Source organism: Gopherus flavomarginatus, chromosome 3 (assembly GCF_025201925.1).
Source record: "Gopherus flavomarginatus isolate rGopFla2 chromosome 3, rGopFla2.mat.asm, whole genome shotgun sequence".
NCBI lineage: Eukaryota > Metazoa > Chordata > Testudines > Testudinidae > Gopherus > Gopherus flavomarginatus.
Genome location: NC_066619.1, coordinates 162,974,326 through 162,993,184, shown reverse-complemented (window position 1 = coordinate 162,993,184; position 18,859 = coordinate 162,974,326). Strand labels below are relative to the sequence as shown.

Genomic DNA, 18,859 nt, shown 5'->3' with positions numbered 1-18,859 from the left:
ACAATGTCATCATCAAATCTGCGATGAGATAACCATTTTCCATATGTGTTAACACCACTCCTCCAATGGATCTTGTTCACAACCATTTTGAGGCAGGTTGTTAATAGTTTCGGTGAAATCGTATCTCCTTGCTTTACGCCTTTCTCTACTGGGATGCGGAGGGGAGTTTTAAGGAGAGTAATGTCTGCTGTACATCCAGTATTCGCTTCCTTCAATAAACTGATGTACTGAGTATCAATGTCCCACTCTGCAAGCGCCTTTAATATTGCATTGAACTCGAGGCTATAAAGGCCTTTTCATAGTTAATGAATCAAAGGAAGCTAATGATTGCCTACACCATGCCGAGCCACTGCCATCCACAACAGTGAGAGCACCGTGAAATATTATTTTCACCCAGTCTCTAGGGGTATGTCTACATGGCAGCAAGGAGCCAGCCGCTCCTGAGAGTAGGCAAAGGGCTAAAAATAGCTGTGTGGACCAAACTCTCCACTGCCAATCCCATTAGCAGTCAGGAGGCGTGCGGGTGCTGAAGCCATTGCGCTGTCCCTCTCTTCTCCCCACCCTCGCCCCATTTCAGGCTCAGGAGGGGGTGGTGGGCAGGGGAATAGTGAATGCGGGAGTGGACCTGGAGAAGGCTTCGTGCCTTCAGGAGCAGTGTGTGCCCCCCAGGATGGGAGTGTGGGGCTGGCTCTCTCCTCCCTCTGGCAAATCAGGCCAGGAGGGTGGGGAAGGAGGGAGAGGGGCTTGCTTCGCGCGCTGAAAGTGGATGAGCATCCCACCCCCGCTCTCCTCCTCCCCTTCTCCTCCTCACTCTCTGCTTGTGGAGCTGGGACCTGAGTGCGTTAGATGCTGGACTCTCTCTCCGCCTCCCCTCCGCCTGCTTTGTCGGGGATGTGCTGAAGAGCGGGCAGCTCCCCCGGCACTCCCTGCTGTGCACCGCTCGCCTCCCTTCGGTGCCAGTTTTGACGCGTTTGCAGGTTGAAAACCCCGGCCGGCCGGCGGTGAGTAACCTGCTCCCCTCCCGGACGGATGGAGCGCTGGGTGGGGGCGCCTGGATGCTCCAGGGTTTGTCCCCCCGGGTGAACCGGGCTCGGGGATCCTTCCCGACGCAGGTGGTTTTTTTTGGGGGGGGGTGGAGGGATTGGGGGGGTAGTTTGGGCGAAGCGGAAAAAGTCTCTCGTTGAAGCATGGGTGTGGGGCTGCTCGTGTGTTGGGTGGAGCTGTACGTGCCTGTCCCTGCGGAAGAGGGACCCCTGAGAGGGAAGAGGGACCCCTATAGATCCAGTCTGCCAGAGAGACAGGATGCTGGGGCTATACGTGCCTGTGTGATCCCGGCGCCCTGCCCTGTCTCCGTGTGACCCGGGCTATATGTGCCTGTATGATCCCGGCGCCCTGCCCTGTCTCTGTGTGACCCGGGCTATATGTGCCTGTATGATCCTAGCGCCCTGCCCTGTCTCTGTGTGACCCGGGCTATATGTGCCTGTGTGATCCCGGCGCCCTGCCCTGTCTCTGTGTGACCCGGGCTATATGTGCCTGTGTGATCCTGGCGCCCTGCCCTGTCTCCGTGTGACCCGGGCTATATGTGCCTGTATGATCCCGGCGCCCTGCCCTGTCTCTGTATGACCCGGGCTATATGTGCCTGTGTGATCCTGGCGCCCTGCCCTGTCTCTGTATGACCCGGGCTATATGTGCCTGTGTGATCCTGGCGCCCTGCCCTGTCTCCGTGTGACCCGGGCTATATGTGCCTGTATGATCCCGGCGCCCTGCCCTGTCTCCGTGTGACCCGGGCTATATGTGCCTGTATGATCCCGGCGCCCTGCCCTGTCTCTGTATGACCCGGGCTATATGTGCCTGTGTGATCCTGGCGCCCTGCCCTGTCTCTGTATGACCCGGGCTATATGTGCCTGTGTGATCCCGGCGCCCTGCCCTGTCTCCGTGTGACCCGGGCTATACGTGCCTGTGTGATCCCGGCGCCCTGCCCTGTCTCCGTGTGACCCGGGCTATACGTGCCTGTGTGATCCCGGCGCCCTGCCCTGTCTCCGTGTGACCCGGGCTATATGTGCCTGTATGATCCCGGCGCCCTGCCCTGTCTCCGTGTGACCCGGGCTATATGTGCCTGTGTGATCCCGGCGCCCTGCCCTGTCTCTGTGTGACCCGGGCTATATGTGCCTGTATGATCCCGGCGCCCTGCCCTGTCTCCGTGTGACCCAGGCTATATGTGCCTGTATGATCCTGGCGCCCTGCCCTGTCTCTGTGTGAGCCGGGCTATATGTGCCTGTATGATCCTGGCGCCCTGCCCTGTCTCCGTGTGACCCGGGCTATATGTGCCTGTGTGATCCCGGCGCCCTGCCCTGTCTCTGTATGACCCGGGCTATATGTGCCTGTGTGATCCTGGCGCCCTGCCCTGTCTCCGTGTGACCCGGGCTATACGTGCCTGTATGATCCCGGCGCCCTGCCCTGTCTCTGTGTGACCCGGGCTATATGTGCCTGTATGATCCCGGCGCCCTGCCCTGTCTCCGTGTGACCCGGGCTATATGTGCCTGTATGATCCCGGCGCCCTGCCCTGTCTCCGTGTGACCCGGGCTATATGTGCCTGTATGATCCTGGCGCCCTGCCCTGTCTCCGTGTGACCCGGGCTATATGTGCCTGTATGATCCCGGCGCCCTGCCCTGTCTCTGTATGACCCGGGCTATATGTGCCTGTGTGATCCCGGCGCCCTGCCCTGTCTCTGTGTGACCCGGGCTATATGTGCCTGTATGATCCCGGCACCCTGCCCTGTCTCCGTGTGACCCGGGCTATATGTGCCTGTATGATCCTGGCGCCCTGCCCTGTCTCTGTATGACCCGGGCTATATGTGCCTGTGTGATCCCGGCGCCCTGCCCTGTCTCTGTATGACCCGGGCTATATGTGCCTGTGTGATCCCGGCGCCCTGCCCTGCCTCTGTATGACCCGGGCTATATGTGCCTGTATGATCCCGGCGCCCTGCCCTGTCTCTGTATGACCCGGGCTATATGTGCCTGTGTGATCCCGGCGCCCTGCTCTGTCTCTGTATGACCCGGGCTATATGTGCCTGTATGATCCTGGCGCCCTGCCCTGTCTCTGTGTGACCTGGGGTGTATGTGCCTGTATGATCCTGGCGCCCTGCCCTGTCTCCGTGTGACCCCGGCTATACGTGCCTGTATGATCCTGTCTCTCTGGGCGGCTGGGTCCGTATGTGCCTGTCCCCAGCTGCGGTGAATGTGTAGCAGGGTGGGCAGTGCTGGGTGGGGCCAGGTGCTCTCCTCCCCACTTCCTTGTGGGTTCTCTCGGGGGTGGCGCTGCCCCAAGGCGGGGATTTGCCGTGGATCCCAGCAGGAGCCTGCCTCCTTTCCCACACCCAGCATGTGTTCCACAAACTTCGCTTTTACCCACCGCTTAGTCCCGCCTCAAGCTTCTTCACCATGGAGGCAATTAAAGTGCTCCAATAGTGCAACTTTCGGGAGCCGGGGGGATAAGGGACGGAAGGCATTGTCATCTGAACTGTAGCTGCACCCGTGCACAGAGATGTCTCATCCCCCCTCTCTCTGTTCAGGGTCATTTCCGCTAGGACAGTGTCCTGTTAGCTGCATCCTTCTGGGGGGAGGGCGGGTCTCATCAAAAGGAATTGGAGATATCCCCTGCGGATAAGGATGAGTGTCAAGTCTGGTTAGATCTTGCCTCACCCTAGTAGCTCCCAAAGAGATTGTCTGACAGGCAGAGAGAGAGAGAGAGATATCTCGTGCATTTAAACTGAGATTCCTATTTACAGCAATGTGAAAGCTGTTCTCTTTCTGTGGGAAGGGTGACAGATTTTGCAGTGTGTGTTAATGAGACACAAATCTCGCTCCTATTTTTCATTTTCGCATTTAAATGATCACAAGTTGGTAGTGGTGGCTGCAGATGTTTCTTCCTACTCAGCATCGCAAGAAAAAGGGAGGTTCCGGCATCAGCAGACTCTTATTCTGTATGTGGGTGGAGAAATAAATGATCAAGAGTTAATTTGTTAAAGGGACACTGCTAGGTTTTTTTGTTTGATTGTTTTGTTTTAAGGTCTTAAATGAAGTTCCTGGTCCCACACCTGCCCCTGAAACCACTTGCCAATATCTGTGGCTTTACTGTCACATTTTCCTTTATAAAATTATTATAAATGACTTTTTCACCCCTTCTGCCACCCGAAAGCCTCACACAAATAACAGGGGAAACTGATTACACAGGTTGGGAAGAGAAACCGACTATTGCAAAATGCTGTCAGATGCACTAAGCAAGCATATAGGGAAAATAGATTTTTTTTCTTTAATCTCTTTCAGTTCGTAGATTCATAGATTCTAAGGCTAGAAGGGACGTAATAATATAATATAGGGATGCAATATAATTATAATAGGGGTTACTTGTAATAATAGTAGGTAAACAATTTTCAGGGAGAAGTGTGATTTCTGTTTTGTTTAGTTTAGTTTTTAAGTTGATGGTGTGTTTTTAACCACACTGGTGCCTCTGAATGAGGAGATGTGGAATATCATCTAATCAAAGACCTAAATCCTGCAGTCCTTGGAACAAAACTCCCATTCACTTCAGTGGGAATTGTGTCTCAGTCAAGAATCAAAGAATCAAGAATCAACCAGTGCACCTCCCTGTCAGAAATGGATTATTATCTACAGTAAATTGACACCTCCTCATTTATATGGCTGTTTTTTCAAAGGATAAGCCTGTCCTACTTGGTTTGTGAGAGTACAGCATAAACCTGATGTGTGTCTGCAACACTGTTAAACTTTTTTGTGTAGTAGAATGTGAGAAAACTGAAAATATGAAGGCTGTTTGAAGAATTGCACTTATTGTCGTATTCACTTGTTGAACCACTTTTATTCTGCATGAAATATTGAATACTTCTATGTATAGCTACAGCTATGTATGTCTGTAGATAGATAATATGTGGGTATAGATGATTGACAGACAAAGTCTTTTTATAAATAAGGTTCCAGTCAGTTTGAACAGTCTTCCCTTCTGAAAAATATTTTCTTATTCAAAATGTTTCTTATTTTTTCCCCCTAGTGCTCTGTAAAGAAAATCTTTAGCCATGGATGTATTCATGAAAGGGCTTTCCAAGGCAAAAGAGGGAGTTGTGGCAGCAGCAGAAAAAACCAAACAGGGTGTGGCAGAAGCAGCAGGAAAGACGAAAGAGGGCGTTCTCTACGTAGGTAGGTGGGCAATAGAAAACAAATTGCTTTTAACTTGTTTGCTGAACTGAATGATCAGTGAAGGGACAAGGATCCAGAGTTACCTTGCTATAAGTACAGAGTAACTCAATAATAAAGCTACCGCAATGGAAATGAGATCAGAATTGAGTTCTAAGTCTGGAAGTAAAACCTCTGTAAAGATGGACAATAATTATTGCTAAATCCATTGGTGTGTCATTGCATTGTTGATAGCCACCCGTTATGTTAGCATCGTGCTAAAACTATAGTACCATATCATAGATCTGTGCTATACATGGCACTGTACTATAGGAGATGTGCCAAAAAAATGTGGCTCACTGTCCAAGAGCCCTAACAGTTTAAGGGCGCACAGGCTGCTACAGTAATGAACAATATACAAAGACAGAGTGACAGGTGGCTTTATAACCAGAATGCTACTGAATGCGGATTTTAAGGAGTTTTATTTTTAAGAAAAAGTCAGTTAATTTGGCAATTTATCCAACCCTATCCTTCCTCACTGTATAAAGCAAAAAGGATTCAATAGTTAGAAGGAAATATAATCAGTTGCTTTTCAAGATTTTAAATAAAGATTCCTGATATTCATCATTCTGTGTACAAGCATCTCATTCCCTTACCGCCTTTGACTGAGTTTCCTTAATGGATACTTGTTACATTGCAGGCCCACAGCACCTTCCTTCCATGGATCGTGAAGGAATGACCACAGCAACCCTTTGAGATAGGGGAATTATTACACTGTTCTTACAAATGGGAAAATTGAGACAAGGGGATATTAAGTGACTTGCCCATGTCACACAGGGAGCTTGTGCAGAGCTGGGAATAGAATTCACATTTCAAATTCCTGTCCAATGCTTTAACCACAGGTTTATCCTAGTTGCTTAGCAGGTTCCTAGCTCTAGAGAACTGTGTCTTCCAAAGGCTATGATGAAAAATTCATAGGAAGAGCCTGTAAAACATGTGATGATTAAATGGTTGGTTAGTTAAAATAAACATATGCCTCTGTTTCCTCCTAAGTTAAATTAGGTGATGGAAAAATATGAACGAAATAATATATTCTTTTCAGTATGTCCTTTCTCTTTTTTCATGGTTTTATAGGTAAATACTGGTACAGATGCTGTGTGTACCTAGGGAGTTGTGCACAGATTTCAGAGGGTGGTTGAAAACTGGAATAATTTCCTTGATATGGAAGTGTTGGGTTTGCTACACACTTCTTCCCCCTCCCCTCACCCAAATCCCAATACCCTTCCAGGTTAGCATTATTTTTGAACAAATTATTTCTGCTCCAGATACATTAGACTACACATTTTAGCCCATCTTGAACATTCTTTTCCAGTTAAGCAATAGCAAATTCCATTCCTGGGTAAACACAGAAAGCAGTAATTTTGCAAACTAAATGTAAAAGGAATATATGTTTCAATGTATGTAGGCATTTTTGCACAATTATCAGAATACCTTTCAGTATTTCATTGTCTATTATTAATTTTCAGTGGTGTATGATTTATTTCCTTGTAAATCATGATAGCACTTCCATGATTTCTTTTTATTAGGTATGCTTACAAAATGTATGCTGAGTTAATCTTCATGCCGTTTCCATTTGCTGTGATACTAGGAATGCTGAAACCCAATCCTGCTTCCAGTGAAATCAATGGCAAAATTCCCATGGTCTTCGATATGCTTAGATTGTGAATTGTTGGGGTTAGGGTCTGTATACTAACAATTAATAATAGTGCAGGAGTGATCCCACACTGAACTGATTTCTTTCATAAAGGAAACATAAACATATATGTAATTTCACTGTAACAGGTAAGGAGCTACTGGCAAAAGATCCACTCTCCTTCAGCCCATGAGTGATGATAGCTCGTGTGTATTGCCTCTGGATGTGCATCTTCCCTGGTTGGAATTGTAGTTAAAAATATCAGCTGATCTAGGTTGGCCTGATTCTCCTTCATGCTCGGATGTGAAAAGGGAAGCCATGTATTCCTCTTTTTACCTCCCCAGCACAGGGCAGTGGTAACTTCTCTTTTCTCCTGTTCAGCCAGATCAGAGGAAGAGGAGGAGAATTGCTAAATTCCTAAAGGATTAGTACAGTGGAACTCATTTATAATGGAGTAAAATGCATTGAAGCAGTTGAGGATTTTCATTCTACATGGCTTTATGTGGAGCTGCAGCTATAACTGGGTGCATTACAAATGAGTTCTGTCATGCTACTGGTTTCAAGTATCAGAGGGGTAGCTGTGTTAGTCTGGATCTGTAAAAGCAGCAAAGAATCCTGTGGCACCTTATAGACTAACAGACGTTTTGGAGCATGAGCTTTCGTGGGTGAATACATCTGAAGAAGTGGGTATTCACCCACGAAAGCTCATGCTCCAAAACGTCTGTTAGTCTATAAGGTGCCACAGGATTCTTTGATGCTACTGGTTGATACCTTCCCGAAAAGACTCTGTTAAGAACAGAATTGAGAGGGTCTCGATAGTAATTTTTAAATTCAGTAGTCAGCTAGTCAATGACTCTTTGCCATCAGTTCTTGGGGAGGAATTAACGAGAAGCTAAAGTTTTTTCTGTCCAAATTACAGCTACCTGTTATTCAGAGCATTGTAAAAAATATCTAGTGCAAAAAAAAATAGTAAGAGAATCCCATTGGAAAATATCCATTGTCTAGGAAGAAGTGGAATCATTGTAATGGCTTAATCTTCTAGGGCACAAAGGAATATTTCTATCTGTGGGTCAGAGGGCTATGGAAGACTTGAGAAAGTTTGGATTTTATTCTTCTTCTTATCTTCACGCTGAATGCTGTTCTCCTCTCCCATTGTTTGTTTCCTCCTTTCTTAGTACCTGATTCAATGTTAGTTGCAGTCATTGGAAAGCCCTCCCGGATGGTTTTGGATTAGGCCCTGAGTTAGCTTTTTTCTTACCCTCTGTGTTCAGAGTCTTAGCTTGTGTGCGTCAGCATAGGTCCAGTGAAATCAATGGAGCTACACTGATTTGCATCAGATCCTTCATAGTTATGGTATAACATACAAAGGAACCATGCTGATTAGTGGTTACTAAGAGAAGGGGACTGGGATTCAGCAACCAAACCTGGGTTCTGGTTTCTGCTCTGCCACTGGTTTGCTGCATGGTCTGTGCAAGTCACTCAGGCCAGATTGTTTAAACTTGAGTCCCATTGTCTTCATTAGAAGTTATGGGTGCTTTGCACATCTGAGTTTAGGAAGCTAAATATGGATTACTTAACCATGTTTATCTTTATGCAAATTTCATTTAAGTGAGTAAGGGCTAGATTCTGATTTCAGTGAGATGGTGTAAGGAGTGTGGTACTACTCAATGCAAGTAAGAGTAATTTAATCTGACTGACTATAGCTTTGATGCTCTGAATCAGGGACTGCAGTGTGCTAATCTTGGCCTCAGGCTTTCACTATCACCAGGGAAAGGGATGGGGCTTGTCAGGAGATGGCATGTGGTAGAGTGAAGCTTTGTTTCTCTGGTTTCTCTGCTTGTGTGTGATCTTGGTGTAGGACAAAGTGCCCCCCTCTGCAGCTTTAACTTACATTTGGCCTGGCTAGCTCAGTATCAGGTAGCTGAGAATGGATCCTCTCCTGGTCAGCTCCTACTCTCCACTGTACTCAAACTCTGGTGTTCATATTTGTATAGATTTGATCTGACCCACAGCAGGTGCATAGCTACAAAACTGTACCTTCCCCATATTGTTTAGATCATAGAAAAGCCTCTGTTGCAGCCTTCTCTCAAGACATATGTTGTTTTTCTTTGGCAGTAGAAAAGCTAGTGAGATAGCGACGATATTCCAATTCTGTCTGTTGGAATAATGAGCAACCTAATCCCTGCTAAAGTCCTTGTGGAAACAGTTCCCTATAGGAACACTCAGAAGCAGAAGCAATAATATCTCCTTCTCTCCAGTGGGGTCATGCTTCCCTGTCCCCAACCAGCTGTTGCTTAAAGTGGTGTATACACCACTGCAGAAAGGGCCTTAGCCAGCCCTATATCTGAATGAGGCCCCAATTCAGTGAAGTGCTGAGAATACTCGGCACCTGTAAAGAAGTGCTCAGAAATTAATGCCTTGCAGGACTAGGCCTCATGGCCAACACAGAAAATAGCTACTTAAGTTTAATAGTGCTGACAAATACTGTTGAAATGGGAAGGAAGGGTGGTAGCTACTATTTTTTACTCTTCTTCCGGTGGTCCATATTCTGGCTAGTGCCTGAAAACAAGAGTAATGTCCACCCCCTCTCCCCACCCCCGTGTGGTCACATGAACAGAATATACAGGAAAAGTAGTGTGCATGTGTGGCACTATTCTGCCTGAATTGTGTAATCTGTGCAGAGAGGCCATTGCTTTATCAGATAGTACATGCAGACCATGTTTCTTGACTGCTAGTTCATGCCCTTTATCACCCTTTCACGGCTCCTGTCAGATAGAGCATGAGGAGTGGCCAGAGTAAAGACAGCCACTTTCCATTATATGCTCCCACTACTGGCTGCAACTTTACTTAGGTGAGCCCCTGTGCTTCTCCAGCCAGAATTTGTCCCACAGAATTGAGCCGTTGTCCTTACAGAACTGTATTCTGACACTGAGCACAGTCTAAGAAAAAGAGAAGCTGTGTTACAACACAGCACAAGTAAGGTATGAACATGAAGTGTGAAGCCAGGAAAACTGCATAGATAGCTGGCTACTAACTGCCAAGTATGAATTTGCTTATAAGAATCTGTACTTTGGGTGGATCCACTGGCCAAACTCTCATGTGGGCAATGGGCCCACTCCCCACAGACCTGATTCTTTATCCCAGTTGTAGTAGTGTAAATCAGGACTAACTTCACTGAAGTTAGTGGAATTATACCTGTGTAATGCTAGTGTAAGTGAGGTAAGAATCAAGATATATGGTATACTCCTTTCTGGAGATATCTGCAGTTGAGAATTCCTCTGTGAGGATTTTTTGCTGCTTTACCCCATCTCTCTCCACCCCAGTTGAACAGTTAAACATCATTACCAGGCTCTTATGTACTTATGTACAGTATGTCACTTGAAGGATTTAGCCCATAGTGGCTAGGGAATCAATCCAGCAAGGGGGTGAGCACTCTGGCTCCAATCCAACAAAGCCCTTAAGCATGTGCTCAATTGTAAGCACATGAATTGTTCTATTGAAGCCAGTGAAGTGCTTTGTAGGCCCTTTCTACAAGTCAATAGAATTGCTTGTATGTTTAAAGTGAAACGTGCTTTGCTGGATTGAGGCCAGAGTACCTATGAAATGCAGGATCAAGCCCTGATGACCTAAGCTGAATCCTTACACACTGAAAGGACTTCTTCCGCTTTGTTTTTAATCAGATAGCTCAGAAACCCAGCTCTTGTGTTTTTCCTTGCACAAACTGAAGAATGAATATAAAGAGGAAAGGACACCATTTCTTCACCCTTTGTTCTGATCATTAGCTATTTACTTCATTTTCAGACAGAGAGACAATCTTCTCCAAAGTACCCCAGGCAAGTCTGGCATCTTCATTTTCCAGGCTAGAGCATGAAGTCATTTCACATGACACAAAGAAATCATTCATTCTCTCTCTCTCACGTGATTCTTATTCTGCTCTTACTCTTTAGTAACAAGACATTTTCAATGATGTAAAAGTTCATAAATCTGATAGTACAGATAATAAACCCCCAGGGTTTAGGTTTAACAAACTGGCACCAGTAAAGTATGAAACATAATGCTGATGGAAACTATGTGCTGTTCTACAATATTTACATTTATATTAGTGTGGTGCCCTAATGTGACAACTCTAAGAATCACTGACGGTCTCTTTCTTCTAACACTAAACAAGAAACTTTATTAGAATAAGGAAATCGATGTTAAACTTAATGCTACTTTCTTGCTGCTTCACTGTAGAGCTTCTGCCTAGAATTTTCCCCAGATCCTCTTGTTTGGCTTCCTACTACAGATTTAAAGAAACAATGCACATACACACTGTTGAAAAGCCCTGTACATACAATAACGTGCATATACTCTGTGTGTGATACATAAAAATTATCCAAATTAATAAAATAACACAGCTAGAAGTCTCTAAATACTAACTCTTTGGGAAAATGTTTTCTTATATAATAATGCATAATAAAGAAACTAAATGCTTTTTAAAATTTAGATCTCAATACTGTCCCTCAAAGACCTAGTCCAATGGCATTATAAGGCTATTACTTTGGCTTCCATGGCATGCATCACATACCCGTTCTCTGCACTGTAAATTGCTAAGCGTGACAGGCCAGAGATGGGCTCATCCCCTTCGTGTGTAGCTAAGTTATAGAACCAGAGAACTAGAAGTCCGGAATGGAAAAAGACATTGAGGGTGGGATTTTCAAAAGCACTCCCTGACTGGTTTATTTCTGCTCCCACTGATGTGAATGGGAGTTTTACCAATGACTTCAACGGAAACAGAGCCCATTTCCTTCCCAATACAGGATTTTTCCCTAAAGAGCCAGGATACATTTGCATATGCATTCCAAAATTGGTTTGGTGTTTGTGGCTGCCACATCACACTACACACTCATGTCCTGTATTATATCTATTACTGCTCACTGTTATCTCTAGGTGTCTCTCAGCATAACTGTTTTCTAGATTCCACTCTCATTAAACCATTTGTTTCAGATTACTTCCCACAGAAATATTAGCTTGCATTTTTCCAAAATGAATTTCATGACCATGTTTCTATTACCACTAGGCCCTTTTATATCATTTTCCTGCCCTCACTCTTTGCAGTTCCCCCCTGATTAAGACCAGAGTAAAGACTGCAGGATTGAGTTGTAAGTCACATATGCTAACTGCCGGGTCCTGAGGCTACACTGCCTTACACACATGAGTAATTTTATGCATGTGCGACTTTAGTGGAACTGCTCACATGAGTGAGGTTATTCATGTGCAAAAGTCTTTGCGGGATTGGGTGCTTACTTAACAAGCTGTTTACTAGAACAACTAACATGGATGCTTCCCCCACTCAACAACTCAAAACGTTGCCACTTATCTTCACCCTTTATTGATGGTTCTCCAGGCGATCTTCAGTCCTTATGCCATTGCTTACATCAAGCCAGATTTGAATTAATTTTAAGCATTTTGTGAGACATTTTGTGAGATGATTTATTAAAATCTAGCTGTGCTATATTTACTGCTTTCCCATCACCCACTCACTTGTACCAGTATTTGCCAACTGGTATTTCCAATGCTCATAACAAAATGATTTTTGCTTTGTTTAGGTTCCAGGACTAGGGATGGAGTTGTTCATGGTGTCACAACAGGTAAGCACACATGCACATTATTTCAACTGTCTTTTTATCAAAATCGGATGGCTGATTTGTCATAATCTGTTAAATGGGGTCTTCGTCTTTGCACAGCCTGCACCATAGAGGTTGACAGCCTTGTTTGGGCAAGTCTCTTTCTCCTTGAGCATGGGCAAGGAAGGGCACCAGGTGTCAAATGTGGGAGAGGGTGAAAGGAAATGTATTTGGGGGATATGGGGTGGAGTGGGATGCTTGTGTATCAGTCGGATGATTTGGGGGATGAGGGTGTTATAAAGTGGGTGACGGTTGGCTTGGGGGCTGGGATGAGAGTGCTGATGCTACCTGGGGATTAGGGACTGGGACGAACACGACAGATGGCTGGGAGTGGAGGATGCAGAATTTGGTGGTCAGGAGGTCACTCGTACGTGGGATTGTGCAGAGTGGGAAGGAAAGGCTGTAGGAAAGTAGGGAGCATTTGAAGCATACAGTAGAGACCAGTATCAGCAGTCAATGAGTGGTGGAGTGTTTAGGCAATGCTGGAGCTGCTGTGATGTGTGCTTTCACCTTCTGCAGATCTACCAAGGCCCCAGAGGAGAATACATCTGGGATCTGTATCACAGGTGGCACCTTTGCTTTTTGATCCTAGCCATGACTTCTTTTTCTTGTACTGTTCTCAAACCTGAATGAGTCATAGGGTTTGAAACTCTTCCCTGGCACTAGAGGATATGGAACTGGAGGATGGTTCTCTTGGCACCATTTCAATATATGAAGGAACACAGTAGAATTGAACTCATAAGGCCTGATCCAATGCCTATGAAAATCAACGGAAAGAGTCCCACAGACTTCATGGGGCTTTGGTTTGGGTCCATAAGGAAGAGTGGAAGTCATATTTTCCCAATTTTCTTCATATGTCTGTAGAGCTATACCTGTCTGAATTTGTATACAGCAGGTGATCTTGTGTTTGTCTAATCCAGGGGTTGGCAACCTTTCAGAAGCTGTGTGCCGAGTCTTCATTTATTCACTCTAATTTAAGGTTTCACGTGTCAGTAATACATTTAAATGTTTTTAGAAGGTCTCTTTCTATAAGTCTATTATATACACTTCAACCTCTCTAACCATTCAGTGACAGACTTGAAGGTGGCAATTTTGCAACAAAAAAAACTTCAAAAACAGACTCCAAAGAGAGACTGCTGAACTCGAATCAATATGCAAATGAGATACAATTAAATTAGGTTTAAACAGAGACTGGGAATGGTTGGGTCATTACACCAATTGAATCTATTTCCCTATGTTAAGTTCTCCTCACACCTTCTATAGGTCATCTCAATTATCACTTCAAAAGTTTTTTTTTCTCCTGCTGATGATAGCTCATCTCAATTGATTAGACTCTTCCTGTTGGTATGCATACTTCCACCTTTTCATTTTCTCTGTATGTATAAAGATCTCCTGTCTGTGTGTTCTATTCTATGCATCCAAAGAAGTGAGCTGTAGCCCACAAAAGTTTATGCTGAAATAAATTTGTTAGTTTCTAAGGTGCCACAAGTACTCCTGTTCTTTTTGCGGATACAGACTAATATAGCTGCTACTCTGAAACCTAAAGTATTGTTGTATGTAAAGTAAATAAAAAATTTAAAATGTTTAAGAAGCTTCATTTAAAATTAAATTAAAATGCAGAGCTCCCCAGACCAGTGGCCAGGACCCGGGCAGTGAGAGTGCCACTGAAAATCAGCTCGTGTGCTGCCTTTGGCACACATGCCATAGGTTGCCTACCCTGGGCCTAATCCATTTAATCTATCTGAAACTGGAGTTCTAGCTAGCAGATGCGGATAAAGGTGCCTAAGCATTTACATTCTATTGCTCTGTTTTCAACTGCTCAGAACTTTACAAAACTATCACTTTTTAGCCTGAAATTTACCAAATTGGTCTCTTTTTGGGGATGATTTTTTTTCCCTTGAAATTTTGAGCAAAAACAGTTCAGCCATTTTTGAATGAGAGGGGAAAATAACATTTCTCCCATTATTAAAATGATTGTGATTTTATTTTTAAGAAAAATCAGGTCTGGCACTGAAGTAGGCAGGAATAGGAAGCTAAAAGCTGGTAGGAAAATTGCCTTTTGGGAGAAGTGCCTTTCAAAATTGTCATGAAATTTGGTTTGAATTTGTCACAGTTATGAAGATTTGAAAATTGTACTTTGCACACGTACAGTCTATTTCAACAACATTAGCACTTTACAATTTGAAAAATAGGCTTCATGGGGCATGCACATGGCGTTATTAGCTGTACAGTTTAAAAGTCAGTGAATGTGTGCATTAAATTGATTTGAACAATAACAGGTGTGGTAAGGCAAAAATCAGGAAGCAATATGGTGCAATAATCAGTAAGATGCAAAGTCAGTGAAACTCTAGGATATCCACACAGGGCAGTTAGGACTTAAGCTTTTCAGCTGTTTGAAAAATCTGCATAGTACACTGAATTCCACGCAATTAACCTTCGTTGGAATAATTGACATGGGGAATATTTACACTGCAGCTGCGTGCGTGCCTCCCAACTCTGGCAGACAGACACACACTAAGGGCTTGTCTACATCAGAAAGTTGCAGCGCTGGTGAGGGAGTTACAGCGCTGCAACTTAGGAGGTGTACACATCTGCAGGGCACCACCAGCACTGCAACTCCCTGTTTGCAGCGCTGGCCGTACTCCCGTTTTGTCTCGGGTGTAGAGGATCCAGCGCTGGTGATCCAGCGCTGGTAATCAAATATAGACACTTACCAGCGCTTTTCTTGACCTCCGTGGAATAAGCAGGTATCCCAGCATACCTGAGGAAGCCTCTGGTAATCAAGCTGGTCTCCTTCCCCGGTTTGCTCTCGCGTTCCCCGAACCCCGAGCAAGCAGGTCTCCTTCCCTGAGGTTTGCTGGGTGGTTCCGGGAACGCGAGAGCAAACCGGGAAAGGAGACCAGCTTCGCCGCGGTTTGCTCTCGCGTTCCCCGAACCCCGAGCAAGCAGGTCTCCTTCCCTGAGGTTTGCTGGGTGGTTCCGGGAACGCGAGAGCAAACCGGGAAAGGAGACCAGCTTCGCCGCGGTTTGCTCTCGCGTTTCCCGGAACCACCGTGCAAACCGCAGGGAAGGAGACCTGCTTGTTCGGGGAACGCGAGAGCAAACCGCGGCGAAGCTGGTCTCCTTTCCCGTGTTTGCTCTCGCGTTCCCCGAACCACCCAGCAAACCGCAGGGAAGGAGACCTGCTTGTTCGGGGGTTCGGGGAACGAGAGCGCAAACCGGGAAAGGAGACCAGCTTCGCCGCGGTTTGCTCTCGCGTTCCCGGAACCTCCCTTGAAGCCGCCCAACAGCGCTGCAGTGTGGCCACATCTAACACCACTTGCAGCGCTGGTTGCTGTAAGTGTGGCCACTCTGCAGCACTGGCCCTATACAGCTGTACTAATACAGCTGTAACAACCAGCGCTGCAAAATTTTAGATGTAGACATGGCCTCAGTCTAACAATAGCAGTGAAGATGATGTGGCGTGGGTGGTGTTATGAGCTAGCCACCTGACTGTGGGGTACAGCGGACTGGTACTTGGGTGGCTAGTCTGTGCCACGAAATCAACACTACTATTCTTAGCAAGCTATCTCGAGCAGATCTAGGGCATGTCTGTCTATGCATGCTTATAGACACACTTCCAACTGCAGCATAAACACTCACTTAAAGGCCTGTGAAAATACCTGAGCAAGAATTTCAGAGGTTCTGAAGACCACTGTGAAAGTTAATAGCTCAGATAAGGAATTAGAAAAGAAAGAAGTTTGGAGTAAGACAAAGACTTTTTCTATTGCCTACTGCCCCACAGAGAAGCCTAGAGGAGACAAATAGCAGTTGATTGATGCTCAACTATACGAAGTCTACATTTTCGAAGAAAAACATATTGGGAGGCTTATTTAGCCCTGTTTAACATCATATGCCAAATGAATGGTTGAGGAATAAGCAAGGAGGGTGTTTTAGCAGCTAAACTAAAACTACAGCTAAGCAACCAGCTCTGACAATGCTGCAAAATTTAGCCTTAGGACACATGCCGAGGCATTCTGAGTCCGTACAAGTCCTTGATATAAGGTTTGCAGCCTGACATCAATCTAAGCTGGCCAGAGCTGAGTTAAGGGTTAACAGGAGGAAGAAAAGGAAACTCCACTTGAACTAGCAGAGGATCTGTGGTGACTTGTGTGTCTGATGTGTGGTATATCCAGACAACCAGCATGGGCATCCAGATAAAAAAGTGATGGCGATGATGACCAACTGGACTTGAACTTGAAAAGTCCAAGAACACTTTGTGAACCTGTGGAATTTGTGGCAACATTAGAATCTTTTTGTGCAGCAGCCTAGTAGGGATTAAAGCCACCTATCATGAAGAAAGTAGAAATGATTCATTATGAATCCTGTGAGTACCAGTCTATCTCTGATATTCATGAGAAAGGGGATTCCAGTTGGATGCATTACATGTTTGAGAGGTTTTTTTGGGGGATATGTTAAATTTTGTTTGTAAGACAAAGAACATGGACAATGATGCAAAACACAAGGGCATCAGTTCCGCTAAATGCTACTTCTGTGAAAAAAATTGACCATAAAAATTTTATTTTTGGCAAACCAGACTGGAACATCATAACTGACTAATGATAGGCCTCATTCGGCTCAGGAAATGGCTGACACCAAGCTGAATGGACAAGGCTTAGGGTTACTGATAGTAATTCCATAATATTTTTGTTTAATTCTGTGCAGTTAAGCTCCAGTAATGGACTTGGGTTGTTGAATGTAAATTAAAAATATGAAATGAGTAGTAACTTTGTACAATTATAGTGAATAGAGCAAACTTTCTACCTTATGTAAGTGGGGGAATGGTCCCGCTATTGTGGGGAACTTTCCTGGCTTCTGCACTACCCCGGTGAAGTGGGCTAGCAAAAGGATCTGAGTCCTCGCTCCCACTTCCTTTACCCAGAGGCCTCCCTGCCCTTGAGGGCTCCCTTTCCACTCTCCTGTCTGGCAGAGTCCTCATAACCCCAACAAGGCTGGGCCCAGGATTCCTGGGGGGCTCAACCCCCAACCCTGCTGTGGTTACCCAGGACAGGGGCTAGGGTGTCCCCACTCCGGGGTACTCTCTTTGCACTGCGCACCTCCCTGACCCACTGATCACATCATACAATTTAAAGCAAATACAAGTTATTTAATTAACAATTAACTTTAAAAAAGAATAAGGAAAAATGGGAAAGGTTAAAGGAAAACACATCACCTCGCTCTGTGGCAGGGACCATCACAAACAGTGTCTCTGGACATCAGGGCACTTCACAGTCTGTTCCTTGTAGGTCCCAGGCCTTCTTCTCAGGCCCTGGCTGTGCTGCAGGGATGCTGTGGGTTGGACACTTGCTCTGGCGGTGGCCACACTCTCTCAGGCTCTGGGTGGCAGGACCCTTCTCCCCAGTGTCACCCCCGCTCTGTCAGGGTTACGATCCCCCTCCAAGTCTGGCCTGCAAAGCCTCTTGGCTGAGGCATCTCCCTGTGCTGGGCCCACTGCCCAGGGTCCCCCTCGCTCTCCGCAGCTGCTCACCGCACCCAGCTCCAGACTGCTCCAGCCCCAGCTCCACTCTGCCTCAGCACAGCTGCTGCTGCTGCTTCTCTTCCTTCAGCTCCCTGGGCTGCTTCTCTGGCCTCTCTGGCTCCGGTTGTTACGGCTCTGCTCCCAGGGCAGGTCTGCTCTGCAGGCTGCTTCTGTGACTCTCTCTCAGCTCTCACCTGCTTCCTGGGCCGCTTGTCTAGCCCCTCTGGCTCTGGTTGCTGCAGCTCCACACTCTGGGCAGGTCTCTCTCTCTGGGCTGTGCTCTGGCTTTTTGGGCTGCAGCTCTGCTCCTAGCACCTTAGCTTGGGCCTCTACTCCATCTGACCCAGGCAATTCCAGCTCACAGGGAGGACGGGACCCACCTTGGCCTTCTGTCTCTTTGATTAGCCTGCCTGCCCTGTCAATCAGGCTGACCTGGAGCATTGGCCTCTCGCCATTGTTCCTGGGGACTGTCAGTCTCAGGGTCCTGATTTGCCATCGATCCCTCCCCTTTTAGTGCTGGGAACTAGCAACCAAAACATCCCCACCGAATATTAGTAAGGGGATAACAGTCCCCTTACAAAAATCTGGAGAACACAGGTTCTAAAGTAAAGCAGTATAGTTTCATATGGAGTAAGTGACTAGAGAACTTGCTCCCTCCAGTACAAACCGGGGAAATTGGGTTTAAGAAATGAATCTTTGGTATCTGAACAATTGGTCTGGAAAGCAAAGATAGTGGATGAATTCAGATTTGGATTTAATTATAGCTAATGATTGTATAATATATGCTAATAAGGTG

At 45.9% G+C, this 18,859-nt stretch overlaps 1 protein-coding gene across 1 annotated transcript in view; it reads left to right on the top strand.

The window, feature by feature from the left end:
• The first annotated feature begins 555 nt into the window (after positions 1 to 555).
• Positions 556 to 18,859, top strand: part of SNCA (synuclein alpha) — a 97,165-nt gene continuing 78,861 nt past the window's right edge. Inside the window, exons 1-3 of the mRNA XM_050944074.1 lie at positions 556 to 1,001; positions 5,065 to 5,210; positions 12,468 to 12,509. Of these exons, the coding sequence (XP_050800031.1) occupies positions 5,090 to 5,210; positions 12,468 to 12,509 (163 nt within the window). The 5' untranslated portion in view covers positions 556 to 1,001; positions 5,065 to 5,089. The remainder of the gene's footprint in view (positions 1,002 to 5,064; positions 5,211 to 12,467; positions 12,510 to 18,859) is intronic.